This window comes from Lucilia sericata, unplaced genomic scaffold (assembly GCF_015586225.1).
Source record: "Lucilia sericata isolate MDLA Ls3-8-SP2 unplaced genomic scaffold, ASM1558622v1 Contig000367F_arrow, whole genome shotgun sequence".
In the NCBI taxonomy this organism is placed as follows: Eukaryota; Metazoa; Arthropoda; class Insecta; order Diptera; family Calliphoridae; genus Lucilia; species Lucilia sericata.
The window spans coordinates 89067-102023 of NW_023994386.1; the positions used below are offsets into that span (position 1 = coordinate 89067).

The 12957-nt window shown below is 30.5% G+C and overlaps 1 protein-coding gene across 1 annotated transcript; it reads right to left on the reverse strand.

The window, feature by feature from the left end:
* Positions 1 to 5089: 5089 nt before the first annotated feature.
* LOC119604167 (protein takeout) lies at positions 5090 to 12335 on the reverse strand. Its single transcript, XM_037956643.1, has 5 exons — positions 12136 to 12335; positions 8392 to 8476; positions 7693 to 7930; positions 5757 to 5890; positions 5090 to 5693 (listed from the first exon to the last, which is right to left on the reverse strand). The coding sequence occupies exons 2-5, from the start codon at positions 8453 to 8455 to the stop codon at positions 5392 to 5394; spliced, it is 738 nt and encodes a 245-aa protein (XP_037812571.1). The 5' UTR covers positions 8456 to 8476; positions 12136 to 12335; the 3' UTR covers positions 5090 to 5391.
* Positions 12336 to 12957: the final 622 nt, after the last annotated feature.

Below are 12957 nucleotides of genomic sequence, written 5' to 3' on the forward strand. Positions count from 1 at the left end.
TTTAATAGTTATAAATTTCATACGTAGCCTTAGTTATATATTAATAATTTTTTAAAATTGTTTATAAAATATTGAATTTAATAAGTAATTAACAATTGTCAGTTATCAATTTTTGATAAATTTTCAAAAAATTTGTTCCAAAGTCTGAATTTATTTATCTTTAATTTAATTGGAAATGATTACAAAAATTATATTTCCATACTAATGTTAAGTAGATATGAATTTCGGAAAAAACACAGCTCATATGAATTTCTTTTGAAATTTGTGGAAAATTTGTAACGGATTTTATGTTTTAAATGTTTTTTAAAATATTATTTTCAATAATGAAGGAAATACTTTTTAAATTTTGGATTTAACAAGTTTGTTTAAAAGAGCTTTTAAGTTTTTAAAAATCTACGAAATTTAAAACAGTTTGAAAATATATATTTGACCGGAAATTAAAATAGAGACACCACATGGAGGAGCTGATCAACAATTCACATCAGGGCTGGGCGCTATTTAGGGGAACCATAGGCATAAAATGGAACCTTAGTCGCACCATGACACCAAAGAATAAATAGAGCAATTCTAACTTAAGCTTCAATAATCCAGTAGAATTCTTTGCACAAAAAGTGTAATATCAAACTACTACAGGGAGTTCAGCGTACATGTTACTTGGGTATAAGTGGTGCCATGAGTACTACATCTACCAAGGCTCTGAAGAGATAGAATGTAATCGTCAAGCGGAACATTAGACAAATTGTACCTGTAGGAATCCGTTTCTACACAGATGTCTCTAAATTGGAGACCCAGAAACAGAAATATACAATCCTTTATCTAATCACAACACTAGTTTGTAGGCAGAAGCCCAAGCAATAACAGAATGCGTATATTGAATTAGAACAAATGAGACGACCACAGGGCTTAAACCTATTTTCCGACAGTCAGAAGGCAATTAGAGCGATGTCAGGTGATAAAATTTAATTTAAGACCGTATTGGATTATAAGAAAGATCTAACAGCATACTCTACCACTACAAGAGGTAAGATTTACATCATATGGGTACCAGGCCACTCTGGAGAAGTCGGCAACGAAAGAGCGAAGGGTGCTCGAGATAGTTAAGATAGCTTTATTTCACTGCCTAAGGGCTGGGGCACGGGATGTTGTCAGTCGCCATGTCGTTTCTTCTGGTTTCGTTATCATCTTCCGCAACAACAACAAGAACAGGCTGGACTGTCTTTAATTTATTTTCATAAATATTTTTTTTCAAGTTTCCTGACTCTTTAACTACTGGCTATTTTGGTTTACCTATGATCTTGTTAAATTAAGCAAAAAAAAAAAACTTAAACAACAAAAAACGTCTGAAGACAAAAATGTAACGCTAATGAATGATTTTAGTCAAGTGACTGATTAATTTTCTGTTGATATTAGTGTAGTGAATGCATAAATTAGTGTCAAAACCATTTCGAAAATATATGACAGTTTTTAATGTTTTGTCTCTACTCTAATTTCGTTTTTATTTATTTTTTTCTATTGCTGGGAGATTAACGAAAGAGGAAAAGGAAACCCCCATGTTGTCAGTGTTGTGTTGCGTCGATGTCTCTGCAACTGTATACTTAGTTTTGGTTGAAAGCTTATGTGTTTAAGCTTAAGAAGTATTTAAATTGTTAATTTTTTTCTCTGTTCATTTGGTTGGTCTAAAACATGACGACAAGATTATTGTAGTCACGCAAGTAGCTTCTGTTTTGAATATTTTTTTTTCATAATTTCAAGCTGTCTCTCTGTTCCTCTGTCTGTCTGTCCGTATGTCTGTCATTATTATCTGTTCACATTTTCCAATTAATATTGATAAATATAAATTTAGAAATTACATATTTTTAAAACTTTTACTTTCGAAAGCAGTATTATGATTTCAAAATAATTGGAATATTTCTCTGAATATGTGGATTATGTCTAACAACACAGGCCAACGAAATTAAGGTTTGTGAAAACTTTTGAAACCAATTCAACTGATTTTAATGTAGTTCAAGCTGCTTAAACCGAATATGATATCTGTTTTTTTCTATCACCCACCATTTTCTGGCAAAATGAGATCGAATATTTTGTTCATATATAACAGACATTTTATATAATTATAAAAATATATTTACGTTTAAAGGTTAATTTGAATTTTTTCACTGTCATCATAAATACGGGTCTTCATTATATATTTATCCTAAGTTCCATTTAAATCGGTTGAAAACAAACTAATATTTCACTATGGTTTCAAGAGGATTTTTCAATATTGCATTGCTTGAGTTTTACCTTCACAGTTTATGGGTTAACATTATTAGATTTTACTAAAACTTCGGATATATGTGTCATATTATCTTAAATTGTATTATCTGAAAAAGTTTTATATAAAATGGATAACAGTAAAGAATAAAACCTGTTTTCCAGATAAGTGTTTTTTGACACTAAAGGATCGGAGAAATTTGTAATAACTTTTACTTTTTTTAACCAATTTTGGAATGATAATCGAATAAATATTTCAAAAATATAAATTAAGTGGTAAAATTTTTGCAAAAACTACTTTCCACTTCAGAGCCGTTAACGTAGTCCTACCAACTGAAATTCTTCCAGAAAGCATTTTTATAACTTTAAGTTATAAAAGAGACAGCCACAATTCGCAACACCTGAAAAATTACAGAATTTTATATTTAGGACTCAAGTATACAGTCAGAAGAACTAAAAGATGAAAATGTGGAAAATTGGTGGGTGATACGACTTTTATATTTCCATATTCGGAATCAGCACTCCAAATAACACTAGAATTAGTGAAAATTATTTAAAAAGTTTTTTTTTTCATCGTTGGCCTGTGTAATTTTTATAATTACGACTTGTTTAGTCGTTAAGATTGCTGTTGTTCGACAGTGATCGACAGTTTGCTGGGTTGACAACCATTGGCCGAGTATGGCTCGGGTTGTTCCGGAGCGAAGATCAGTCGTGGGAACGTCGCTTAGGTTGTCGTGGGGTCCATTGTGATTCCCTTCGTAGGGTGTAAAGGTCTAAATGTGGAGAAATAAAACAGTAAAAAAACGAAAAGAACATAAATAAAGAGGAGAAAGGAATAAAAAACAGGTCGATTCCCAAGGGCTTCCAACCTAGAAGTTTTAACAAATCGATTCCCTAAAGAAAGAATTGTGAGAGAATCTGAGTCTCCCTATATACCCAGTCGAAGAAATTACTAATTCCCTTGATAAAACCTAGTAGACTGTGAGATTTGAAATTTTTCTCAGTTTGACACGAAATCTCAAGTAATGGCGACATCACTTGTTCCAAAGTTGCTGTTCGGGAAGTTTTTCGGTTTTAATTAGGATGGCGGTACATCAAGCACTCATATTGCCTGGTTGATACATGTTTGTCCGGAAAGACCCTACCAACCGACCTACATATTCTTTGGTCTCCACCAGAAATAAGTCTTGTAGTTTTAATGTTGGAGAACAGTATATATTTGAGTTTAAATGGGCTCCAAAACGTTATATCTTGAGTATTTTATGGTCAGTAAAAACATAACCCCACTCTGAAGTAAAACGAAAGCATGCGTTTAATGAAGTCAATAACAGTTATACGAAGTAGTGCATTAAATTAGTGCGGGTGAAAAGTAACTCTGTCGAAAGCTCGGCAACAAGCACTAGCATGATCGTCCATAAGTGATAAAAACGATGACGCGAGTGTTGTTCCCCAACTCAGACCTGAATTACAACAGGTTTGGAAAGTTATGTTAAAAGAAATTCTAAAATAGTTTCACAAGTATGTTCCAGATAAAGGTTTCTTATTTAGGGGCATAAGGAAAATTCTAGGGTATCCCACGTTGGTTTAATGGACATCCTCCGAAAAATGAGGATTTATTTTCTTGTTCTAAACATTTATTTAATTTTATATATATTTGTAATATTTTAATTATTTACAAGTTAATTATTTTACAAGTCTAATTAATATCTTTTTATATAAAAATAATAAGTTTATTTAAAGCAAGCTTGTATTTTAGATTTCAGTTAAATTTTTGTTCTAAAATATAAATAATAAATACATAATTTTTAATGAAACAAATACCAAAAATCTTTGTATAAAGTATATTTTTATCTATTGTTATTTCTAAGAAGAACGCAAATACATACAGATTCTTCAAATAAAATTAATAATTTCTTTTAGATTTTAAACAAATAAATTGATTATTTGTTTTGAAACAAAATAAAAAGTTAAAATTTTGGTTATTTTTGTGTTATAAAAAAGTTTATATACATATTTAGCAGAAATTTGAAATACTAATTAAATGTAAAATATGTTGAAATTATGCTAAATAAACGAACAGACAAAATCACGCTGATAATTATTAAATAAAAATTATTTAAAAGAAATACCATTTAATATTTGTATGTGTTTTATTTTCATTTCAAAATTTCAAAATTTCAAAATTTTCTCTAATTTTTTATCTTTTCTTAGACAATACACCAATTTGTCATATATTTATGTAATATTAAGTGTTAAAAATCTAAAAATAACAACATTTCTTGACTTTTATGAGTTAAACTTCAAAAACGCACACTATCGCTTTTCGTCAGCGGTCGTATTTGTAATTAATCTGCAATGTAAAATGTTGACAATTTTTTACATCCCTAAAGTATACTTCACTTATCCCCTATTCACAATCACATTACACTCATCAACATATAAATAAGGAAATTAATTTATAAAAATATTAAGAAAATTTCGATATTCTACAGAACTGAGTCTGTAATTCAAATAATTCGAGTTACTGAACCCGACATTATCACTGATACCAAGTAGTCAAAGAAAACTAACTATAAGGTCTGACCTTTTGAACTTCCTTTGATTTAAAGGCGTTCCCACGACAATTGGATCTTCGCTCAGAAACGAACCGAGTCATACTCGACCAAAGATTGTCAACCCAGTGACATCTGGACATCTGAACTATCGGCCACAGTCGAACTGTTACAACAACAACCTTTTGAACTCCAATATCTGTTAAAACAAAAATCATTTCTAAAATATTTAAATTACCACAAATCTCACCAAAACTAAAGAGAAATGCAAAATAAAAACAAAATCATTTTCAATTACACATTTATTTAAAACATATAAAAAAATATTAATTATTTACATTATTATTATTTTACAAATTATTACAATAATTTATACATAAACAATTTAATAAAGCTATAATCACAATTTTCAATTAAAACATAAATTTCGAAATTTTAAACCAAATATTTTAAGTAACACTCCCACTGTACCAATAAAATAAACATTAACTTTTACGAGACCACATAAAAATTATCGCTTATTTCACCGCATACAGTTGTAATACATACATACTTTTAAGCATAAAAACTGATTTTCAAAATCAACTTAAACTGGGAACAATTCATCATGGGTAAAGTTTTCTAAAATTTTACGAGCAATAGCAATGAATTTCTTTTCCAAAGCACGTTCTATGGGTCCAATCAATTCATTGGTGAAAACTTCGAAATTTTGATTGATTGTATCGTTGACTACATCACCCAAAGTTTTATCGCCATTAAAGAGATTTTCCAAACGTATGCGTCCTTTACCGGTGCGAATTTTCACATCTAAATCGGAAATGGTTAAAAATTCCTCATCATTGACCTTTTTGGCATCGAAAATGATTTTAACGAAAGCATAAAAATTAGCTGGAAAGAAAAGAATAAAATTATTATTGAAAGCTTAATTTTTTTCGAGTATTTTGAACTTACTGAAATTTCCAGTAAAAGGCCCATTGCCTCTTAAAGGTAACGCTAAAATTTGACCATTTATATCATATTGACCTTCTCCCTGTAGACGAGGTAAGTTGAGTTCAAAGTCGAAACGCATGCCATTGTTGGAAGCTCTGTAGAAAGACATTAATCAGTTAATAAAAGCTTTATTAATATTAATTCCAAGGAAAAAGTTTATTTGTTCCAACTAACAAAGGTGCAAATCGAAACTTTTATTCGGGACACAATAATCTGAGTGATCGACAGGGTTTAATATCTAGGTGTAATACAAGATCGGAATGTATATGGAAATACTATTTATGTATAACTTAAATGAAAACATAACAAATCATATAGATTTTGGTTGCTATGTAGGAGAATATTAGATCCAAAATGAAACGACATATTGGTTTTATAAAAGAGCAATTAAACCAATTCTAACGTAAGCTTATATAATTTGATGGACTGTTTTTTGAACAAAAACATAATAGTAGAACCATGAGCACTACGTCGATCAATTCACTAGACATATTGCTAGATATTCAATAGAACGCATGTCGTCTCTTGTAACTAGGCGGATTATCCAATATCGGATATAGTTCAGATCATCAGTGTATATACATATGGAAAATCATGATCAAATGGGACATTAGAGCTAATACGCATGGGAATCTGCAACTATACTAACTGCTCTAAGCTGAAGTCCAGGAGGAAGTCCATACTATTACTGAAAGTCTAAAATGGGTTAGATTAAATATGATTCAGCTAGATGGAAAAACAGTCAAAGGACATTATACACTAAAAGGCCAATGAAGGCTTTATCAACCGAAAAGCTTAGAGTGTAAACCGATGTTTCTTCCGGTAGTAAGTTCTGTATAATATGGGTAACAGAACTCTCGAGGATTACATATGCCGATAAAATTTGAAAAAAGACCGAATCTGACCACAGATTTTCTTCTTCACATCTGGGAATTTGAGATATCGTGTCCTAAAAAAAGGAAATTTTCAACCTTTTTGAGACGTTATAACACCTCCAAAACAACTTTATTTATAAAGTGTTGTATCGAATCCCAGATAGAGTTATAGTGAAATTCTGAGTCCAGATTCGGATTCAGCTAAATCCTTTAGAAAAAGTACACTTCGGTCTCTGGGTTAAAAATTTGTCGGCCTATGTTATTGGTAACGAAAGAGCCAATACTATTAAAAACAGAGAGCTTAAAGAAGTTAACCTGAACAAATGCAGAACCGGTGGATCCATTTTGAAAACATAAGTATCACACTCAACCACAGGAAGGAGCCCAAAAATATTATGAAACAACCCAAACAAAGGAGAACGAGACGTTTCCCCAGTGGAAGCAAGTCCTAGTTAGTTAGGATTACGGGACACACACAACAATGGAATACTTTCTCAGTCATTGAAAGCTTTTATCGAAATTAGATTTTGGGATCAAAACTCAGTCTCTTGCACTTGATTGAAAAGTTTTAAGGAATTACGTCTAGGAGACGTACTGAATAAATAATTATGTAACTTCTAATTTAGAAGTTCTAAATTATTATTAGGTCCAATTTGGACCTGATTGGCCCACTATAGGCGCGGCAAAAGTTATGCAAAGTAGGACATCTCGAGTAAGTTACATTTTAAAAACGATTCCCTTACTTCCTTCCGATTCAAAAAAATTACATATATAGAATCTCCTCATCGAGCACAATAAAAAATCGGACTAACTGTTTAGAAGACACAAAATTATTGCCCTCTATTTTCAATACCACAGTTCTATGTTTTAAAAGTTTAACTTACACCGATTGAATTTGTAAACGAAATAAGTATAACTAGTGCCTGGTCCCTAGAAAGATTTTCACAACTGAGTTTCAAAGAATGGGATTTAGAACCAATCTAACATTTTCGCAGGATTCTATAACAAATTTTCATACGTACTTAAGTTTCTTAATTTCGAAATTCGATGCTCCATAGATATTTAAATCTATAGCCTTGACATTAATACCCGCACTGCCACCTTCCAAAATGTTGAGATCACCTATATAGAGTGGTTCCATGGCTGGTACATTTAATTCTTTAATACCGTCCTTGAGGTAGGGTCGCATATTGTGTACCGTATTCTTAACACATTCATTTAACTTGGGATCATTGCGCGAGCAAACTTTTATGTAATCAGCTGTTGTAAAATATTAAAAAAGTAATAAATATATAAGTTAAATTAATATATTACAAAAATAAAGGCATAAATAATTGTTATTACGAGAAAAGCTTAGTTAATAAATATTATAATAGAGAAATTTTATTACAAAGAATTTGCATAAAGTGTGAACTTAGTTGAGGTTATAATTTAGAGGGAAGGATACCTAAAATTTTATGATTAGTTTGAATCAAATCAAAATATTTAGCTAAAATTTTTACAAATCATTTTATATAAAAAGTCCACTGCGTCTTTCATATGTGATAAGAAATTGAAACCTTTACTTTGACATTAACATTAATGATTTTCATGCTTTTCCGATTTAAACCGATCTTTTGAAGGTATTGCTTCAAATACATGATTTCAAATTATATTTTCTGTATATCCGAATATATTATAAAGACAATTTGAAGAAATTAGAAAAAAGATTCACCACTTACGCAATGGAACTGCCTGGGTTCCAGCAATTAGTAAAATCGACAAAGCTGTTACGAGTACCTTCATATTGATTAAGCGGTTTTTATGCTGCAATAAAAAAAAGAAATTATTTATAAAAATTTATCATTAAAATCGCAGAAATTTAGTGGTTAAAATTAAATTGTTTATTTTTCTCATTTATCGCACTCTGTCGTATAAATTACTACAATTATAAAAAGTAATCAATCGCATTTGTTTAAACATATAAAGTGTTGAATTTGTTTAATTGCAAAATTAATTTTACTACAATTATAATTAATGCTAAGACGAATAATTACTACTGTTGCAAACGTGATAATCGTGTGAAATTCTATTCACGTTTTAATCATTTTCAATGAATTCAATAAATATCTCGTTTATTTTTTTTCGTTAAAAGAATATTACGAATTCAAGAAAGTGTGTTTATTGTTTTATTTTTATTGGAATTACACTGATCTGTAGTTTTTTAGGTGGAATTAATCGTTTAGATTCAGTATATTTATTTACATTGTCATTTTGTAAAAGTATTAGAAATATTTTGAATAACACAAATATTGACTTTTATTTCCTCTATAAATGTATAGCATAATAATGAATTCGTAAAATGTAAATATTTGAGATCTTATAGAAGACTTGGATCGAATATACTAATATTAACACTGGTTGATAAAAGTTTTTCTTGTCTTCGAAACTTCTCTTATAATTATACCCTACACCACCATAGTGGCGAGAGTATTATGGGTTTGTGCTGATGTTTCTAGAGCACAAAAATATGTGTCCTACTTCCACCTTAAAGTATACCGATTGACTCAAAATCACTTTCGAGTCGATTAAGACAGTTCCGTCCGGCTAGCTGGCAGTCCATTTAAATCTTGTGCGCTAGTTACAGGTCGCAATTTTCAAGATATTTTGATTATTATTTATTATTTCACCTAGCCCCCATACAACCAGACCTTTTGATTTGGGCCTTTTAGCTCATAACTACAACAAATATACAAGTATATCTTCAGAAATCGGCACAACACAGTTTTTTATAAGCATAAATGACATTTTCCTTTTTTTGTACTGATCGGCCCTCAATTGAGTATAGCCCCCATAAAACCTTCCCTATAAAAAATGTCCTTACAGTACATATTATTATTGCGTTGAAATTTATCATAACTATATGTATACAAAAAATCCTCCTCCAGATATGGATGAGAATCGGCCCATATTTGTCTTTTTCATCTACATGGTGAGCTTCTTTGGCGACTCAACACCGCTCCTGTGTGTTTTTTACACGCAGGTGGCAATTTTTGTACATGATTCTGCCGGCACATGTACAAGCACTTTGCTTAAGAAATCGAGCTATTTAATCTTTTACCATAGGTATCATGAGTCAAGTTCCATCAAATCCCGACAAGGAAATAGCAATCACAAGTTTAGAGCCAATAGAAGGGGCGTACCCAACATCAAACCACACTACTGAGATGGCTCTGTTGCTTCGGCAACAACACCTAGGGACGTAATTGGTGGTACGAGCACGGATCCATTTTTAATTTACAAGACTTATTTCAGTGGTCACAAGGACCTACTGTGATAAGTTGAGCATTAGCATTATTAAGGTATTAACAGCTCCATTCCGCCAAAAACATTTCACTCCATCCGTCACACCTCAAAAACATTCAGAATCCCTCTCTTCCATCAGAGATACAAGTATCGCACACCGACTTCTTACCCAATTTTTTCATTATAAGCTCAAATCCAACAGCCTTACCCTGTGGTTTGTACCCCGAAAGGTCGGCCATGCCCGACTATAGTTCCCCACTTGTTTACAATATAGAGCTGCGTCAATAAAAACAATCGGTTAATATTTTTGATAACGTCGATCTTTTCGTGAAAAAAATACATGGACATGGCTAGATCGTCTTAGAGTCTAATGAGGACCAAATCAAGGTCAATATTTTGATGTGTTACAAACGGAATGACAAAAACAATATGCCCCCATCTTTTTTAAATGTATAAAAATGAAGTTTAAGTTCAGATGAGAAACATTTTAACAACTACTATATACATACATATGTGTATATATATGATGTTTTATTTTTAAAATCCAGCTATTTCTTTGAAAGATATTTAAAAAATAGTAAAATGTCATAAAACATTTAATGATGTTTTACTCAAAACGAAGTTTTTTGATTTATACCGGTCTTGTAGTAAATAATAAATACACCACATTAGTGGGAGGGTATATTGGATTTGTGCTGATGTTTGTAACGCATAGAATTAATGGTCCTATACCCACCTTTAAGTATACAAATCAAGATCATTTTCAAAGTCGATTAAGTCATGTCCGTCCGTCCATGTAAATCTTGTCATCAACCTACAGCTCGAAAATTTTGAAGATAATTTCATGAAATTTGGTACTTTCGACTCAAGGATGAACCCTATATATCAGTCCATTATTTCACCTAGCCACCAATATAACCGGACCCCCTAAATTGTGATTTGGAGCTCATAATTATGTCGAATATACTAATATCCCTACAAAAATAGGCACAACTGCGTTTTATACAAGCATAAAATTTGGCAAAATTAACTTTAATGTCAACAAAAATCCCTCCACCAAAGTTTGTAAGGATCGGTTAATATTTGACCCTAGCCCCCATATATAGCCTCTATTAGAAAATAATTTTTTCATAAAAAATATATCGAAATTAAGGAAAAATTCAACATAAATGCTTTATTATTAAAAATAATATACATTTTAGATATACTCATAACTGGTGTAGAGTATCATATGGTCGGCCACGCCCTTTTTTACTTGTTTTGAATGTTTTCAGTTCTTATATTTGTGTACGATATGCATACAACGATACGACGCCGATTGTGAATTGGACAATTATAAAAATTGAATTAAAAAGTTTATTGTTCTACTTTTATTTTGATCTTTTTAGGATATACCCTGCAATTTGCCGAATAGTCAATTCATTCGAAAATAACAGTCATATAGTCTAACCACCTGATTTGCTCTAATTAGAAAGTGTCATTACTTTAGTATCCCTTTTGTAAGCGAGAGTTGAGAAAATCGCCACTCAACCGTCCCCAAGTAATCTAGATAGTTGACACTTTAATAGAAAACTTAACCGAACATGTTCATTGCCATATATTGACTCCTTTGTTCAAGCTTTTTGACTGACTCTCTATAAATGGAGTGATGATTGATTACCACCTAGGACAAGTACATGTTAAAATAGTAACCCTAAGTGGTAGGTTAAATAGATAGTTCTGGACTCTCGCCCCAAACTGCTGGATTATGACTCGATGTTTTTGAAATATTTTTATATTATTTCTAAATACTAAGAAGTATCACTTATGAACAAAGGACCTTTTAGATAATTAAATTTTGTTAAAATCTTAAATTATTATTTTTTAATTAAATATGTAATAAAATTTTGTTCAACATTTTTATAAAAACCCATTAGAAATGTTCGTTTTGAGTATATTACACTTTTAAACAAATTTCACGATTTAAATTTTAATAATTATAGTTATGATTAAATAATTATTAAGTTCCATAAATTAAATATTATTTTTTATTATTTTTATTTTCTGTTGCACTTTTGTAGAATTAATTTCAAGATTTTATTTGATTACCATAATAAAAGTTTTATTAATAAGTTTTTTTTTATTTTGTAAAAGTTTTTGAAATATATTTTAATTTTTTATTGCATATTTAAAACACTCACTTTTTAGAAATTTATTTGTTATAATTATTTTCTAACAATTAAGGATAATTAATAAAATTTCAAATATCAAAAGGATTTAGAAATAATGCCGAAAGTAGTTTAACAATTATTGTTTTTTTGTTTTAATTTTCTAAATTTTGCTTAGCCAAAAACGCTCGCATTGAAATCCAAAATAAATCTAAAGAATACCGCAAACGAACTGCAACGAAAACTAACAATTCAATGCCAATTTATAGAATTTTCAAATACGGTTTACCAAACAAACAAACGCAGTCAGTCAGTCATTCTGTTAGTATGTATTTGAACATTGCACACAATGTTCACATGTCGTCTTAGAATTTTAGCAGCGACTGCTCCAACAGCATCAGCAACAAACTGTAGCTGTAGCAGAGCAGTTACTTTATCGCTAGCAACATCAATATCAGCAACAATTCACATGAAGTAAGTTTTAATTTTTTAACAGAACAGAACAAAATTCTATAAAATATCGTCTTAACAGAATTTCCAACAATTTATATATTAAAAGTAATTTTTTGTCTTTGTGTTGGTGTATAAAAGAAATAAATGTGATTTTTTTGTAATGCTTTTTATTCGTTAGAAGTGGTTTAGAACAAAAATCTGGTTGTTTGACTAACATTCGTTGTGCGAATTTTGATTTGTCCAAAAGTAAACAACCTAAACTTTATACCAACTCGTTTAGATTGAAAGATTTATTTCTGTTCTTTAAAAAATGTTTGCTATTCGTTTCTCCTTTATTTTTTTTGGTTAAAAAATCTGGTTAATATCGTTTTTGTTAATGCATTTTTTTTGTGATTTTGTTGA

Coding starts and splice junctions, on each gene's coding strand:
- LOC119604167 (XM_037956643.1), bottom strand. CDS start 8,455: ATGAAGGTACTCGTAACAGCTTTGTCGATTTTACTAATTGCTGGAACC. Junction 5,891..7,692: donor TTCGAAATTAAGAAACTTAA/GTACGTATGAAA, acceptor GTCTTTCTACAG/AGCTTCCAACAATGGCATGC. Junction 5,694..5,756: donor GCCTTTTACTGGAAATTTCA/GTAAGTTCAAAA, acceptor TTTTCTTTCCAG/CTAATTTTTATGCTTTCGTT.